The sequence below is a fragment of the Nycticebus coucang genome, chromosome 4 (assembly GCF_027406575.1).
Source record: "Nycticebus coucang isolate mNycCou1 chromosome 4, mNycCou1.pri, whole genome shotgun sequence".
Classification (NCBI taxonomy): domain Eukaryota; kingdom Metazoa; phylum Chordata; class Mammalia; order Primates; family Lorisidae; genus Nycticebus; species Nycticebus coucang.
This window is the reverse complement of record NC_069783.1, coordinates 85,207,269-85,224,668: the sequence shown is the minus strand read 5'-3', so window position 1 is coordinate 85,224,668 and position 17,400 is coordinate 85,207,269. Positions and strand designations below refer to the sequence as shown.

Below are 17,400 nucleotides of genomic sequence, written 5' to 3'. Positions count from 1 at the left end.
ATACTGCAAAGGTAGTCCTAAAAGGGAGATTTATAGCATTGGAAGCCTTCATCAAGAAAACAGAAAGATGGTGCATATTACAGGGGTATTTGTGAAACTTGGTAAATGTAGAATGTAAATGTTTTGGCACAGTAACTGAGATAACACTGGAAAGGCTATGTTAACCACTGTGATAAAAATGTGTCAAATGGTTTATGAAGCGAGTGTATGATGCCCCATGATCATATCAATGTATACAGTTATGATGTAATAAAAAAAATAAGAAAACAGAAAGAGAGGAAGCCAACAACTTAATGGATCATCTCAAGCAACTGGAAAAGGAAGAACAGTGCAACCCCAAACCCAGCAGAAGAAAAGAAATAGCCAAAATTAGGGAAGAATTAAATGAAATTGAAAACAGAAGAATCATTCAGAAGATCAACAAAACGAAAAGTTGTTTCTTTGAAAAGATTAACCAAATTGATAAACCTTTGGCCAACCTATCCAGAAATAGAAAAGTAAAATCTCTAATATCATCTATCAGAAACCATAAAGAAGAAATAACAACAGACGCTTTACAAATTCAAAAAATCCTTAGTGATTACTACAAAAATGTCTATTCCCAGAAATATGAAAATCTGAAGGAGATGGACCAATACATGGAAGCACACCACCTTCCTAGACTCAACCAGAAAGAATTAGAAATGTTGAATAGACCTATATCAATCACTGAAATAGCATCAACAAAATGAAATCTCCCCAAAAAGAAAAGTCCAGGACCAGATGGCTTCACATCTGAATTCTATCAAACCTTTCAAGAGGAATTAGTGCCTATATTATACAACGTTTTCCAAAGCATAGAAAAAGAAGGAATACTTCCCAACACATTCAATGAAGCAAATATCACCCTGATACCCAAACCAGGAAGGATCCATCAAAGAAAGAAAATTATAGACCAATATCATTAATGAATATCGATGCAAAAATATTCAATAAGATCTTAGCAAACAGAATTCAACAACACATCAAAAAAATTATACACCGTGATGCAGTTGGTTTTATTTTGGGGTTACAGGGTTGGTTCAACATATGCAAATCTATTAATATAATACATCACATCAATAAAATAAAAAACAAAGACCATATGATTCTCTCAATTGATGCAGAAAAAGCCTTTGATAATATCCAGCATCCTTTCATGATCAGAATTCTTAAGAAAACAGGCATAAAGGGGACCTTTCATAAACTGATAGAGGCCATTTACAGCAAACCTACAGCCAGTATCATATTGAATGGTGTAAAATTGAAAACGTTTCCACTCAGATCAGGTATGAGGCAAAGATGCCCACTGTCTCCACTGTTATTCAACATAGTAATAGAAGTCTTAGCCATTGCAATCAGGCAAGAGAAAGCGATCAAGAGTATCCAAATAGGATCAGAGGAGATCAAACTCTCACTCTTTGCTGATGATATGATCCTATACCTGGAAAATCCCAGGGACTCAAGTTCAAAACTCTTAGACATGATCAAGGAATACAGCAGTGTCTCAGGACACAAAATCAATACTTACAAGTCAGTAGCTTTTATATGTGCCAATAATAATCAAGCTGAAAATATAGTCAAAGACTCTATTCCTTTCACAATAGTGCCAAAGAAGATGAAATATCTGAGAATTTACCTAACAGAGGACTTGAAAGATCTCTATAAAGAGAACTATGAAACTCTGAGAAAAAAAATAGCTGAAGATGTTAACAAATGGAAAAACATACCATGCTCATGGCTGGGAAGAATCAACATTGTTAAAATGTCCATACTACCCAAAGCAATCTACAGATTTAATGCAATCCTATTAAAGCACCATTGTCATACTTTAAAGAATTTGAAAAAATAGTACTTTGTCTTATATGAAATCAGAAAAAAACTCGAATGGCAAATACATTACTCAGAAATAAGAACAAATCAGGAGGTATCATGTTACCAGCCTTCAGGCTATACTATAAATCTATAGTGATCAAAACAGCATGGTACTGGCACAAAAACAGAGTGGTGGGTTTATGGAACAGAATAGAGAACCAAGAGATGAACCCAGCTACTTATCATTTGATCTTCAACAAGCCTATCAAAAATATTCAGTGGGGGAAAGACTCCCTATTTAACAAATGGTGCTGGGTGAACTGGCTGGCAACCTGTAGAAGACTGAAACTGGACTCCCACCTTTCACTATTAACAAAAATTGATTCTCACTGGATAAAAGATTTAAACTTAAGACATGGAACTATAAAAATACTAGAAGAGACTGCAGAGAAAACACTTGAAGGAATTGGCCTGGGAGAATTTTTTTTTTTTTCTTTTATATCAAAGCTTTTCTTTTTTTTTAAATTTATTTATTTATTTATTTATTTTTATTGTTGGGGGTTCATTGAGGGTACAATAAGCCAGTTACACTGATTGCAATTGTTAGGTAAAGTCCCTCTTGCAATCATGTCTTGCCCCCATAAAGTGTGACACACACTAAGGCCCCACCCCCCTCCCTCCATCCCTCTTTCTTCTTCCCCCCCCCATAACCTTAATTGTCATTAATTGTCCTCATATCAAGATTAAGTACATAGGATTCATGCTTCTCCATTCTTGTGATGCTTTACTGAGAATAATGTCTTCCACCTCCATCCAGGTTAATACGAAGGATGTAAAGTCTCCATTTTTTTTAATGGCTGAATAGTATTCCATGGTATACATATACCACAGCTTGTTAATCCATTCCTGGGTTGGTGGGCATTTAGGCTGTTTCCACATTTTGGCGATTGTAAATTGAGCTGCAATAAACAGTCTAGTACAAGTGTCCTTATGATAAAAGGATTTTTTTCCTTCTGGGTAGATGCCCAGTAATGGGATTGCAGGATCGAATGGGAGGTCTAGGTTGAGTGCTTTGAGGTTTCTCCATACTTCCTTCCAGAAAGGTTGTACTAGTTTGCAGTCCCACCAGCAGTGTAAAAGTGTTCCCTTCTCTCCACATCCACGCCAGCATCTGCATTTTTGAGATTTTGTGATGTGGGCCATTCTCACTGGGGTTAGATGATATCTCAGGGTTGTTTTGATTTGCATTTCTCTAATATATAGAGATGATGAACATTTTTTCATGTGTTTGTTAGCCATTCGTCTGTCGTCTTTAGAGAAAGTTCTATTCATGTCTCTTGCCCATTGATATATGGGATTGTTGGCTTTTTTCATGTGGATTAATTTGAGTTCTCTATAGATCCTAGTTATCAAGCTTTTGTCTGATTGAAAATATGCAAATATCATTTCCCATTGTGTAGGTTGTCTCTTTGCTTTGGTTATTGTCTCCTTAGCTGTACAGAAGCTTTTCAGTTTAATGAAGTCCCATTTGTTTATTTTTGTTGTTGTTGCAATTGCCATGGCAGTCTTCTTCATGAAGTCTTCCCGGCCTGGGAGAATATTTTATGAGGAGGACTCCTCCGGCAATTGAAGCAACACCAAAAATACATTACTGGGATCTGATCAAACTAAAAAACTTTTGCGCAGCCAAGAGCACAGTAAGTAAATCAGACAACATTCAGAATGGGAGAAGATTTTGGCAGGTTATGCTTCTGACAAAGGTCTGATAACTAGAATCTACAGAGAACTCAAACTAATCGATAAGAAAATAAACAACCCCATTTCTATGTGGGCAAGGGATTTGAACAGAAACTTCTCTGATGAAGACAGGCACATGGCCTACAAACACATGAAAAAATGCTCATCATCCTTAATCATCAGAGAAATGCAAATCAAAACCACTTTGACATATCATCTAACTCCAGCAAGATTAGCCCACATCACAAAATCCCAAAACTACATATGTTGGTGTGTAGCAGCCCGCATAGCCTATGGCTAGGAGGAGTTAGAGTTATAGAAATACCTGTATAGCTCAATAATGAAACACCTGGGTGGAAAGGGCATGGAGAGGGATTTAGCTCTCCTAACAAGCATGAGAGCTTGCGAGATGAGAGCACTGGTGAATTGGCAGTCTCTACACCTGTCGTGTTGAGAGGCACAAGATGAGCCTTATATTAGGCCGGAGGAGAAAGCAGTCAGGGGCATGCATTTTCTATCACGGACTTGCTTACTCTGACTCTGTCTCCTCTTCTGCCTGCAGAACACCAGCACAGCGTCTCTCTGCTGAAGATTACCAGGCTATACTAAAGACTAAGATCTATCTATTCTAAGACTGCTTTACTGTCTCTAAGACACTCTCTCTCTCCAGCTAAAGTAGATAGCCCTTAGGCACCTAAGAGACCTGAGCAAGGTAACTTAGCAGTCCGCGTCGGAAGCTAGTTAAGCTGGGCCTGAGACCTGGCTAGTCCTGGGCCCTGACAAGTGGTGTCAGGAATGAGATGTGACATTGGTGTGAATGCGGAAAGAAGGGAATGCTTCTACACTGCTGGTGGGAATGAAAGCTAATACGACATTTTTGGAAAGAAGTTTAGATATGAAACCAATTTATAGCTTTCACATGAAGGCTGTAACACAATTATAGCCCCAGAATATGGGGAAAGAGGAGAGGATGGGTGGAGGGAGTATCACACCTACAGTGCATCTTACAAGGGTACATGTGAATTTACTAAATGTAGAGTATAAGCATCTTAACACAATAACTAAGAAAATGCTGTGAAGGCTATGTTAACCAGTTTGATGAAAATATTTCAAATTGTATATAAAACCAGCACATTGTACCTCATGATTGCATTGAGGCATGCAGCTATGATTTAATAAAAAAAGAAGTTTGGAGAACACTCAAGGAATTAAAAGTAGACCTACCGTTCAATCCTGCAATTCCTCTACTCCAGATGATCAAAAATTATTTTACAACAAAGACATTTGCACAAGAATGTTTATTGCAACCCAATTCATAATAGCCAAGACATGGAAACAGCCCAAGTGCCCATCGACCCATGAATGGATTAACAAATTGTGGTATATGTACACCATGGAATACTATGCAGCCATAAAAAGATGGAGACTTCACATCTTTTATGTTTACCTGGGTGGAGCTGGAACATATTCTTCTTAGTAAAGTATCTCAAGAATGGAAAAAAAGTATCCAATGTACTCAATACTACTATGAAATCAATATATAATCACCTACATACTCATGTGAATGGCAAAACATAACCATAGTCCAGAAAGTAGAAGGGAAGAGGAGAAAGAGGGGAGGGGAGGGGGAGTATGGGAGGAGCGAGGGTCTTTGGGGGGACCTCACCTAATGTGCATGATGCAATGGTACATTTCAAAACTATTAAGAAATGAGTATAATTGTGATGGATGTGTTACTTATTTCATTAAGCATTTCACATTGTATATTGAAGCAGTATCCTGAACCCCATAAATGCATCAATGTACAAGGTTATATTTAATAAAAAAAAATAATAATAAAAGAATATTTTCTTTGCATCTAGAATTACAGAATTCTGGATTGACAATTTTCTTTTCTTCTAGTACTTAAAAAACATTGTATCACTTTCTATGGTTTCTGAGGAGAAAACCACTGTTACTTAAATAGTTTTCCCATATAGGTAAGGTGTCATTTTTCTCTTACTGGTTTTAGTACTTTTTAAGCTCTGCTCTCTTTCTTTTCTTTTGGGACTTTGATGATACAAATATTATCTATCTATATATCTGTATCTATATAGTTTCACAGGTCTCTGAGGTTCTGTTCTATTTTTCTTTTCAGTCTATTTTCTCTCTGTTGTTCAGATTGTGTAATTTTTATAATGTTCTATTTTCTATTTCACTGTTGCTGTTTTTTTTCATTTGCTGTCTCTAATATACTGTTGAGCCCATCCACTGAGATTTTTATTTTGGTTATTACATTTTTCAATTCTAAAATTAACATTTGGTTCTTCTTTAAATCTTCCCTTTCTTTGCTGAGATTTTCTATTTTTTTTCATTTTTCAAGCATATTTTTAATTGCTGTCGAAGCATTTATTTTAATCATAGCTGTTTAAACCTCTTTGTTAGAATATAGCCATTATGGAAAACATTACAGCATTTCCTCAATAATTAAAAATAGAACTACCATATGATTTAGCAATCCCTCTACTAAGTATATATCTAAAAGAAATAGTATGAAATTAGTATGTCAAAGATGTATCTGTACTCTCATGTTCATTTGCAGTATTATTCACAACTGCCAAAATAGGGAATCAAACCTGAGGGTCCACAAATGGATGAATTGGTAAAGAAAATATGGTATATATACACAATGGAATACTATTTGGCCTTTAAAAAGAGGAAATCCTGTTATTTCTGACAACATGAATGAACCTGGAGGACATCATGTTAAGTACAATGTCTGTCACAGAAAGACAAATACTGTATGATATAACTTCTAGGTGGAATCTAAAAGAAACACCAAGCTCAGAAAAGCAGGGAATAGAATGATAGTTTCCTGGAGATCAGGGTGGGGGAAAGGGGATTAGGGAGATGTAAACCAAAAGATACAAAATTTTAGTTAGGAGGAATAAGTTCAAAATATCTATCATACCACGTGGAGACTGTAGTTAGTAACAATGTATTGTATGCTTGAAAATTGCTAAAGGTAGATTTTAAGTGTTCTCATCGCAAAAAAGTAACATATAGATTAATTAGCTCAATTTAGTCATTCCACAGTATACACATATTCTAAAACATCATTTAGAATGCCATAAATATATGCAATCTTTGTCAACTAAAAAATAAATTTTAAAAAGTCTTTATTAGATCATTCTAACATCTCAGTCTTTTAAAAAGTCTTTATTAGATCATTCTAACATCTCAGTCATCTTGGTCTTGTTATCTATTATTAGTAACAAATTTCATGAACAAGGTAGCTTAAAACAACAGAAATTTATTCTTTTATGGTTCTTGATGCTCAGAAGGCTGAAATCAAAGTGTTGCAGGGCCAGACTCCCACTGAAGGCTCTAGGGATGAGTCATTCCTTGCCTCTTTCAGCTTCTGGTGATTGCAGACATCTTTGGTGTTCTTTGGTATTTAGACACACCACTCTATTCTTTGCCTCTGTCTGTATGTGGCTGTCTCCCCTGTGTGTCTAAATTTCCATCATAAACACATACACCAGTCATATTGGATTTAGGGCCTATCCTAGTCCTGTATGACTTCATCTTAATTTGATTTATCTTCAAAGACTCTATTTCCAAATAACATCACATTTTCATGCTCAGAGAAGACATGAATTTGGGGGAGACACTATTCAACCTAGTAAAGCATCTATTATCTCTTTTCATTGAGTCTGAAATCTTCCTGATTACTGGTATGATGAGTGATTTTTATTTGAAACCTGGACATTTTCATATTATGCTCTGAGACCCTGCATCTTATATAAACCTCCATTTCTGCTGGCTTTCTCTGATACTGCTTTGGTAGGAAAAGTGGGGGTGCTACCTTGTTACTTCCAGGCACAGATAGAAGTCCAAGTTCACTACTCTATCTCCAGTGAGATCCAGGAGAGGTTCCTCTTTAGTGGAGGCAAACCTGGGAGTTTTGAATCTTCATTTGGTCACAAAAGACACTGTTCTGGGACTGTTCTCATTATCATTGGGTGACAAGGAAAGTTCTAGATTTCCACTAGGCCACTTCTGACACCACCTAGGATAACCTTGTTAATGCTACGTGTGGGGGAAATCCAGACTCCCCAATTTCCATTATAATTTCTTCTTTGACTTATGAGTTATTTGGAAATATATTCTTACATTGCCAGTTTTTTTGTATGTTCTTTTTGTAAATGATATCCACCCAATTGAAATGTGGTCATGTAATGGGATGTGTATCAGAATGATTTCTTCACTTCCTTTATATTCTAGGACATAGCCAATTTTGGTAAATATTCTATGTGTAGTAAGTTATTCTTTATTTGATATGTATGGTATATGACAAAGTACACCTTGTTTTCATGTCTTCTCTCTGTCCTAATCAAACAGTTGTCTTATTGATCCATTAATAATGAAAGAAAAGTCTTAAAATTTTTCCATCATGATGGAGGGTGTTATGGACTGATTTACATTCCCCTAAAATTGAGATGTTGAAGCTCTAACTTCCAGTGTGACTGTATTTGGAGATAGGGCCTTTGGAGAGGCAGTTAAGGTCAGATGATGTCATAAAGACAGGTCCTAATCTGATAGAGCTGATGCTGTTCTTGTAAGAAGAGAAAAAGTCAGGGCAGCACCTGTGGCTCAGTGAGTAGGGCGCTGGCCCCATATACCGAGGGTGGTGGGTTCAAACCCAGCCCCGGCCAAACTGCAACAACAACAACAACAACAAAAAAATAGCTGGGCGTTGTAGCGGGCGCCTGTATTCCCAGCTGCTCGGGAGGCTGAGGCAAGAGAATCACATAAGCCCAAGAGTTGGAGGTTGCTGTGAGCTGTGTGATGCCACAGCACTCTACCGAGGGCAGTAAAGTGAGACTCTGTCTCTACAAAAAAAAAAAGAAGAGGAAAAGTCTCCCACAGATTGATCTCTCTCTCTCTCACTGTGGGTACACAGAGAAGGGGCTATGTGAGGTCACAGTGAGAAGGTGATCATCTGCAAACCAGGAAGAGTCCATACCAGGAACCATATTGCTAGCACTTTGATTTGGGTCTTCTAGCCTCCAGAGTTGTGAGAAAATAAATTTCTGTTGTTTCAGCCACCCAGTCTTTGGTATTTTGTATGACAGCTTAAGAAGACTAATATAGTGGGTTTATGTATTTCTTTTTGAAATTCTGTTGATTTTTGTTTCTTTTTTTTTTTTTGAGATTATATGATTAGCCTCCAGGTAAATTGAAAACCCTTATTCATAAAAAGTTATTTTGCCTTAGAATCTATTTCATCTGATAATAAGCTAGTTATAATAGCTTTATTTTGGTAAATATATGTTTGGTAAATATGTTTTCTATGTTTTTCTTCGCTTTTTTACTTTCAATCTTTCTATATCCTGTGTTGTAGGTGTGTGTCTTATATAAACAGCTTAAAACTTGATGTAAAGAAATCCAGTCTGAAAATCTCTTTTTACTGGTAAGTCCTTCCTTCCTTCCTTCCTCCCTTCCTCCCTCCCTCCCTTCCTTCCTTCCTTCCTTCCCTCCCTCCCTCCCTCCCTCCTTCCTTCCTTCCTTCCTTCTGTCCTTCCTTCCTTCTTCCCTCCCTCCCTACCTCCTTCTTTCTTTTTTTTTTTTTTTTTTTTGAGACAGAGCCTCAAGCTGTCACCCTGGGTAGAGTGCCGTGGCGTCATAGCCCACAGCAACCTCAAACTCCTGGTTTTAAGCGATTCTCTTGCCTCAGTCTTCCAAGTAGCTGGGATTACAGGCACCCTCCACAATGCCTAGCGATTTTTTGGTTATAGTTGTCACTGTTGTTTGGTGGGCCCAGGCTGGATTTGAACCTGCCAGCTCTGGTGTATGTGGCTGGCATCTTAGCCACTTGAACTACAGGTGCTGAGCCAAGTTTATCCATTTCATTATGAATATTGACACAGCTTTATTTTAATTTAATTAATTAAATTCTGCCATTTCCTTTTGTGCCTTCTACTTTTCTGGACTTTTCTATGTCTTCCTTCTTATCTTATTTAGAGTAATATTCTTTTTTTTTTTAATTTGTATGCTTGCTTTATTCATTCTGTAAAATAACAGTCATTAAACAGTTATATTTTTCTGCAATTACTGATGCCAGATGTATTCTGCCAAATCTCTTTACTCTTTACACTGATCTACCCTCTGATGACATTGTAGGATATCAAAGTTTCCTGGTTAGAGTAATATTCTTAATTCTATTTTTCCTCTACCATTTTGTTTGGAAGTACTGCTTTTTTTTTTTTTTTTTTTGCTTTTTTGAGATGAGGTTGGTCTCACTTTGTCTCCCAAGTGAAGTACAGTGGTCTATTTCTAGGTCAATGCTGCTTCAAACTCCTGGGCTCAAATGATTCTCCTATCTCAGCCTCATAAGCAGCTGGGACTCCAGACAAGCACTACCATATCTAGATACTTTTTAAGTTTTAAATTTTTGAAAATTACCTTTTAAAACTTCCCTAATAAGATTTTTTAACATAATCAACTTTTTAAAAGGTGAACCACAAGTTCATTAAATTATTTGTCATGACTTTCTTCGTGTATCTAAGGCCTTCCTTCTGAGAACACTGTTAGTATTTCTACAATACATTCCTTAGAATTTTGTTTAGTGTTGATCTGCTAGCTGGTGGGTTTTGTGTGTGTGTTGTTAGTTTTTTTTATACTCCCTGAAAATATCTTAATTTTACCCTCTTTTAGGGGTGACTACTTAGCAGAGCATATAACTATAAGTTAATTGTTGGGGGATTTTTTTTTTCCCTCAGCACTTTGAAGATGTTCTTTTACTTTCTTTCAGCTTCCTGTGTTGCTACTGAGAAGGGTATTGCCAGTGTCAGTCTGATTGTTGTCCTTCTGTATATGTCTGTCTTTTCTCTCTGATTGCTTCTAAGATCATTTCTGTGTCTTTGATATTCTGCACTGCTACTATAAAGTGTAGCTGTTTTCATTTAACCTGCCTGAGATTTATGTACAGTTATGCGTTGCATACAGTTATGCGTTGCGTAACAATCTTTAGGCAACAACAGAGGATATATATTAAAACAGTACCATAAGATTATAATACCATATTTTTACTGTATTTTTTCTATCCTTAGATATGTTTAGATATATAAATATTTACCATTATGTTACAATTACTTATTTTATTCAGCACCATAATGTGCTATACAGATTTGTAGTCTAGGATCAATAGGCTTCACTATATGGCCTATGCGTGTAGTTGCCTGTACCATCTAGGTTTATATAGCATACATATTCCATGATATTCACACAAATATGAAATCACCTAACAACATATTTCTCAGAACATGTCCTCATAATTAAGTGACATATGGCTACTTCCTGATTCTTTTTAAATTTAATTTAATTTTTTTCAGACAGAGTCTCACTATGTCACCCTCAGTAGAGTGCTGTGGTGTCACAGCTCACAGCAACCTTCAACTCTTGGGCTCAAGCAATTCTCTTGCCTTAGCCTCCCAAGCAGCTGGGAGTACAGGTGCCCGCCACAACACTTGGCTATTTTTTAGAGATGGGTTCTTGTTCTGGCTGGCTGGTCTCGAACCTGTGAGCTTAGCCAGTCCACCCACCTCAGCTTCCCAAGTGCTAAGATTAATATGTTAATCAATTTGGGAAATTCGTAGCCATTATCCTTTCAAAATCATGTCTCAGTTTCTCATTTCAATCTTTCTTGCACTTCAATTAAACATATAAGAGACACCCATATTCTAACATCTGTATCTCATCTTTCTTATAAGCTCATGTTTTAATGTCTCTCTAAGATTATTATTATTTTGGATAATTCATACCTATCTTCCTCATTTATTTTTTCTTGAATTATGTTTAATCTGCTACTTATTTTTTTTTTTTTCAGCTTTGGCCGGGGTTGGGTTCAAATCCACCACCTGGTATATGGGGCCAGAGCCCTGCTCCTTGAGCCTCAGGTGCTGCCCTAATCTGCTACTTAATTTATTCACTGAAGTTTATTTAGTCACTCAGCCTTTCTACTTTAATTACTATTATTTTTCATATCTAGAAATTCTTTTATTCTAAAATAATTTATTTAATAAATTTAATATTTAAATTATTTATTTATTAAACATCACATTTAAAATTTAATATTTATAAATATTAAAATTATTAAATATTAAATTTAATTAATATTTATTCAATGAATGTTAAATAATTTAACATTTTTTTAAATAAATGAATTTAAGAATTTAATAAAGAATTAAATTCTTTTAATTTTACCTGGTCATTTTTTTATGGTCTGTTGTTTCTTTCAAGTTCCTCTTTTATTTCTGTCAACATTTTAAGCATAACATTTTATATTCTACATTTGAGAATTCTAATATCTGAAGTGCTGTGGAGCATAATTGTGATGCTTTTTTAAATTTACCCTTGGCCGTAGCTATTTGTCTGCTTGTATATGTAGTATTTGGTAATTTTTGTTGCTCTTACTCTGTAGGATCAATATACTGCTTGGATTTGGGTATATTCATTTAAAAAGAGCCTTCGTGGCTTCTGCCAACTACCCATGATGTTATAAATCTAGGAGTAATTTAAATTAATATCTAGGTTTAGAATTTCCAATACTATGGAGGTAGTATAAATTTAAACATGAAAACCTCTTATTTTAAATTTTTCACCAGAGCTATATCCTGAGACATACATTTTCTTGTTGGTTCCCTTTGTCAGCAAATAGATTATTTTTTCCCTGGCCTTTTTTTTTTTTTTCTGAGGATGAGATCTTCAAAGCTCCCAACTTTAAGGGATCTCAATTTTACTTCACCACTTTGCCTAACCAAAAGCCTTGCCTCTTGTTCCACTGCCCAAACATTTAAACCAAGTATGGTATGTTATTCCCTTTTTATGAAGTTGAAGAACAGGCAAAACTAATCTATGCAGATAGAAATCAGAATAATGGTTTTCTTTTGAAAGTACTGACTGAAAATGGGCATGAGGGAGCTTTTTCCTTTTTTCTTTTTTTTATTTCTAAATGCTATACCAACCAGGGGGAGCTTTTAGACTTTGAAAATATTTTAAACATTGATCTACATACTGCTTTTATAGTTATATATGTAAAAATTCATCATGTTATATACTTAAGACCTGTGCACTTTGCCATCTATAGATTTTATATATTTTTTAAAAAGTTACACAAACAAGATCCCATTTTCCTGTTATTAGTAGACATTCCTGATTTCTCTCACTTTTTAAGGAGATCATCCATAAAATAACTCTGATTGTACTTTATCAAAATTCTCCATATGTCTGTATTAATGGTGGGTTTTTACAACACCCAGGCCACAGTAACGTTGAATGTGTAAGTTGTGTGTTACTCTTCTAATTCTGATTCTGTTTTTGGATAGCTGGATTTTAAACAAAACTTTAGGCTTTATTTTTGCTTGAGGAAATAAGGGAAGGCACATGAATCACCAGGAGAGGAGCTTTAGTGGTAGAAAAGATGCTCTAAGGGCAATGCGGAGCATCGCCACGGCGATTATTGTGATTCCCTAGGTGAAGGTACAAACAACCTCCAAACATTACCTCTCAAGTGGGTTGAGAGATCTACTTTCCCTTCCAAGTGAAGATTGCCTCATACTTTGGGGTTCATTATGAAGGATAGATGTTTGTTATTTTAAAATACCTAACTCTTTGTTCCTTTCAAGTGAGGCACCCATGTGTGTAAATGAGGGTTTTTATAGATTGAATCATGCCCTCTCAAAAGATTATCTTAAAGTCCTAACCCCTAGTGCAGGGGTCCTCAAAGTTTCTAAACAGGGGGCCAGTTCACTGTCCCTCAGACCATTGGAGGGCCAGACTATAGTTTAAAAAAAACTATGGACAAATTCCTATGCACACTGCACATATCTTATTTTGAAGTAAAAAAAATAAAATGGGAATACAATCACATCGCCTCATGTGGCCCATGGGCTGTAGTTTGAGGACCCCTGCTAGTGCCTCGTAATGCAATTTTATTTAGAAATAGAATAATTGTCATATTTTCATAGCAGATTGGAGTGATGCAGCTACAAGTCAAGGAATGCCAATGATTGGCAGCTATCACCAGAAGCTAGGAAGAGGCAAGAAAAGATTCTCCCCAGAGTCTCAGAGGGAGTATGGCCCTGCTGACACCTTGATTTTGGACTTCCAGCCTGAAGAACTTTGAAATAATAAATTTCTGTTATCTTAAGCTACCCGGTTTGTGGTACTTTGTCATTGTAGTCCTAGGAACTAACAGAATTATTGGTAAAGTTGGTGAAGGAAGGTTGGATATGGCCAGGAGATGATGACTCAAGGTTTGTCTTTGCCTTATTGCAAGACATCAGCCGTGGGTTAGGAGCTCCTTAGTCCTGAAGCTTACTCAGAAATGAAGATGAATCCATTCCAAATTCTTATATAAGTCATAGAAGGGAATTCAGTTTCCAAAGATTAGTTTATATCCAACATTTCTGGGGGCCATCTGTTGTACAAAACAAGGTGTATCTGGGCTTTAGCAGGCCAAAATTCTTGTCAGAATTGGGTTGTGATTTTCTTGCCCAAAGCATTTCAATTACCAATCTACCTGGCAAATAGGGAACAGATGTGAGCCAGGAAGCTCCTTAAGATAGCTTTAGTAAGATAAGCAAGGACAAACCAGGATATAAAGGAAAAACAGTCCTTTCTCTTTTTCATTTATTTCTATTCAAATTCAGGAAAAGATTTAAGGCACAAGCACTGATGTGCCTCTCAAGTCAAGGATATGCACCTATTTATAATATTTTTCAGGGATCAGGAGAATGCACATAAAGCCTTTGAAAATGTGTGTGAATAAACGTCTACATGAACATATGGCAGGGGAGTGTGATCCTGCTAAACACTTGCTGTGTTTGGCAAGAACAAAGAGCTAGAATGCCTGCTCACTTAGTTCTTCCCACCCCCTCAGATGTGTGAGTCTTAGCAGGTGGGAGGATCTGTAACTTGCTTCCTGAGGTCCAAGTAGGAAGGACAAACTATAGCCTCAGCTGCAGCTAGGGAGTGCTTTGTCTAATGCCAAGGCAAAAATCAGGACACAAGTGGAGAGCGCATATTGCTGAGGGTGGAGCCCAGAAAACGTGTGGAAAGAAGATGTATAGTGTTATTAGGTGCTGAGGAGGATCCACACTGATGTGTTTATAGATTCTGTCAGTACTGATGGGCTCTGTATCTCATTGCCTAAAACACCTCCTTGTAACAGGGAAGGCTCTTTGGTGCATCTGTTTCTTTTGCTCTGGATAGTCTTCATCTTTCTGCTAGCTTATCCTTCAGATCTCAGCTTGTATATTACCTGTTCAGGTAAGAGTTATCAGCATAATTATTTTAAGAGTCATCTATGTTGTTGCAGTTATTAATAGTTTGTTCTTTACTGCTCAGTATTCTTCTAGATGGATCTATCACCATTGGTTTATCCATTCACTTGATGAATATTTGGCTTGTTTCCAGTTTTTTGCCACTGCAAATAGAGCTGCTGAGAACATTTGTGTGCAAGTCCTTATAAGGATATTCAATTTTTTCCCTTTCAGGTAAACAGCTAGGAATGGAATGGCTGGGGCATAAGATGGGTGTATGGTTAGCATTTTAAGAAATTGGCATGGGGCGGGGCCTGTGGCTCAAAGAAGTAGGGCGCAGGCCTCATGTACTGGAGGTGGCGGGTTCAAACCCAGCCCCGGCCAAAACCTGCAAAAAAAAAAAAAAAAAAAAGAAAGAAAGAAAGAAATGGGTAGGGCACCAGCCACAAACACTGGGGCTGCCTGGTTCCAAACCAGCCTGGGCCTGCTAAACAACAATGACAACTACAACCAAAAAATAGCCGGCATCGTGGCGGGTGCCTGTAGTCCCAGCTACTTCGGAGGCTGAGGCACGAGAATCGCTTAAGCCCAAGAGTTTGAGGTTGCTGTGAGCTGTGACGCCACAGCACTGTACTGAGGGCGAAATAGTGTGACTCTGTCTCAAAAAAAAAAAAAAAAGAAAGAAAGAAAAAGAAAAAAGAAATTGACAAAATGTTTTCATTTTGTGAAAGTGGTTATACCATTTTACGTTCCCACCAGGGGGAGAATGTAGTACTAAGGTACTAAATATTCTGTCATCAGGTGGGCTAATGACAGCAAACAACAGCCTACCTACACGTAGGTTCCACCAGGAACCTGCTAAAATGTGTGTACTCCTCTTTAGTAAGATTCCTTTGAGAATCTGATTAAGTCGTCATTCAGCCCTTGGCCAGCTGGTCGACAGTCGGTGTGGGGTGTACGATTACACACATATGAAAAGTGCCAGGTAGGTATTACTCACGTCGGAAATGGCCTGAATAAAAACTGCGACAGTTGGGATGGAAAGGAGAGGACTGAAATTTGCACATAATGAAAACTTAGAATCGTTGGACCTCGGGAAGACGGGGAGAGAACACGACGTCTAAGTTTTAGGGACTAGGTGACGGTGGTGCCGGCAGAGCGTAGGAGTAAATTTGGCAGGAGGAAGAAGAGTTCATTTCTGATTTGTGCCTGTGAAGTACCTACAGCACACAAAGACGAAGATGTTCGGAAAGTGATTGTAAATGTACATGTCTGGACAGAAATACAGATTTTGGATGCAAAAACATGTAAGTTTGAGTGAAGTATCAGGAGCAACTACAGTCACCAAGTGTAGTCAATAAATATGTATCTTTCGCAGCACTCACTTCCACAACTCACGAAAAACGCCTAGTTTGTTGTCTTCACTACACATTCCCCCCCCGCGAACTTGCACACATGACGTAATCCTTTCCAGATACCCCCGCCCAAATCTTAGTATGCGCATGCCTCCACGCATGCGCACCGCCCCCCACTGCTGCCACTCCCTTCTCTGGGCGTCTGGACTCTCTCTCTCTCCCGGCCAGCCCCGCCCAGGCGGCTGCCGTGACCTGCCTTGGCGCAGGGAACGGAAAGCCGGAAGGGGCAAGACGAGTTTAGTTCGTCATGGGGCTGTTTGGAAAAACCCAGGAGAAGCCTCCCAAAGAGCTGGTAAGGCTACAGCGGCGGCAAATGAGCGGGTGGATTTTTGTGGGGCGTAGTAGAATTGGTAAACGACCGGACACTTCTCCTCACCGGCTGCCCGGCCCCCATTTCCGGGGCCTCCCACTCGACTGAGGGGCCGCAGGAAGAGTCCTTAAGGAGTCGTCTGTAGTAGGACAGAGTTCTTGGTACCTCGGCTGTCGACCAGGTGGCCAAGGGCTGGATGACGACTTTCTCAACTTTGCCACCGGGCGCAGAGGCAGCGACGCTGACCTGGGCTCTGGAAACCCTTCCCCCTCCTCGTGTTGGTATGTCCCGCCCGGAACCTTTTCCCAGCGCAGGTCCCGCCTCCTCCCGCCGGTGTGTCCGTGGACCACCCGGCTAACCTTCCTTTCCCCGGAGCGTTGTTCCGGGAGGATCGGTTTCGACCGCTGGAAGGTCCAGGCACCTGCAGCCCTTTTTCTTTTGCCTCCCTATATCGACTGAGAGTCTCTATTTCCTCTTTGTTCTGCAATACAACCTTTTATGTTGATGTCAGACACTTTAGTTCTACCTGGAATCCAACCCAGAAGAGTACGATCGGATGATAGCTCTGGAATGGGCTTCGAACTCCGGTTCTGCCTGTTTATTGAGATAATGTTGGGAGGCAAGCAGTTGAAAGTGGCCTGCAGAGTCAGGAATCAGAGTCAGGAATCTGAATCTAAGTTGGAATCCTGCTTCCCCACATCTTAGCTCTGTGAGCTTGGGAACGTTAACTTCCCTGTGCAATAGTTGTATAAGAATGGTAATACTGTAATTTCAGAGTAATTGAAGATTAAATGATGTA

General features: G+C 38.2%; 1 protein-coding gene and 1 long non-coding RNA gene across 2 annotated transcripts in view; both read left to right on the top strand.

Moving 5' to 3' along the window:
* Positions 1-13,755, top strand: part of LOC128583672 (uncharacterized) — a 50,761-nt gene extending 37,006 nt beyond the window's left edge. The window contains exons 2-4 of the long non-coding RNA XR_008379518.1: positions 8,957-9,025; positions 10,367-10,390; positions 13,584-13,755. This is a non-coding gene — a long non-coding RNA (uncharacterized LOC128583672). The remainder of the gene's footprint in view (positions 1-8,956; positions 9,026-10,366; positions 10,391-13,583) is intronic.
* Positions 13,756-16,388: 2,633 nt separating this feature from the next.
* The window catches only part of CHMP3 (charged multivesicular body protein 3), a 46,507-nt gene continuing 45,495 nt past the window's right edge, over positions 16,389-17,400 (top strand). The window contains exon 1 of the mRNA XM_053588102.1: positions 16,389-16,583. Within this exon, the coding sequence (XP_053444077.1) occupies positions 16,539-16,583 (45 nt within the window). The 5' untranslated portion in view covers positions 16,389-16,538. The remainder of the gene's footprint in view (positions 16,584-17,400) is intronic.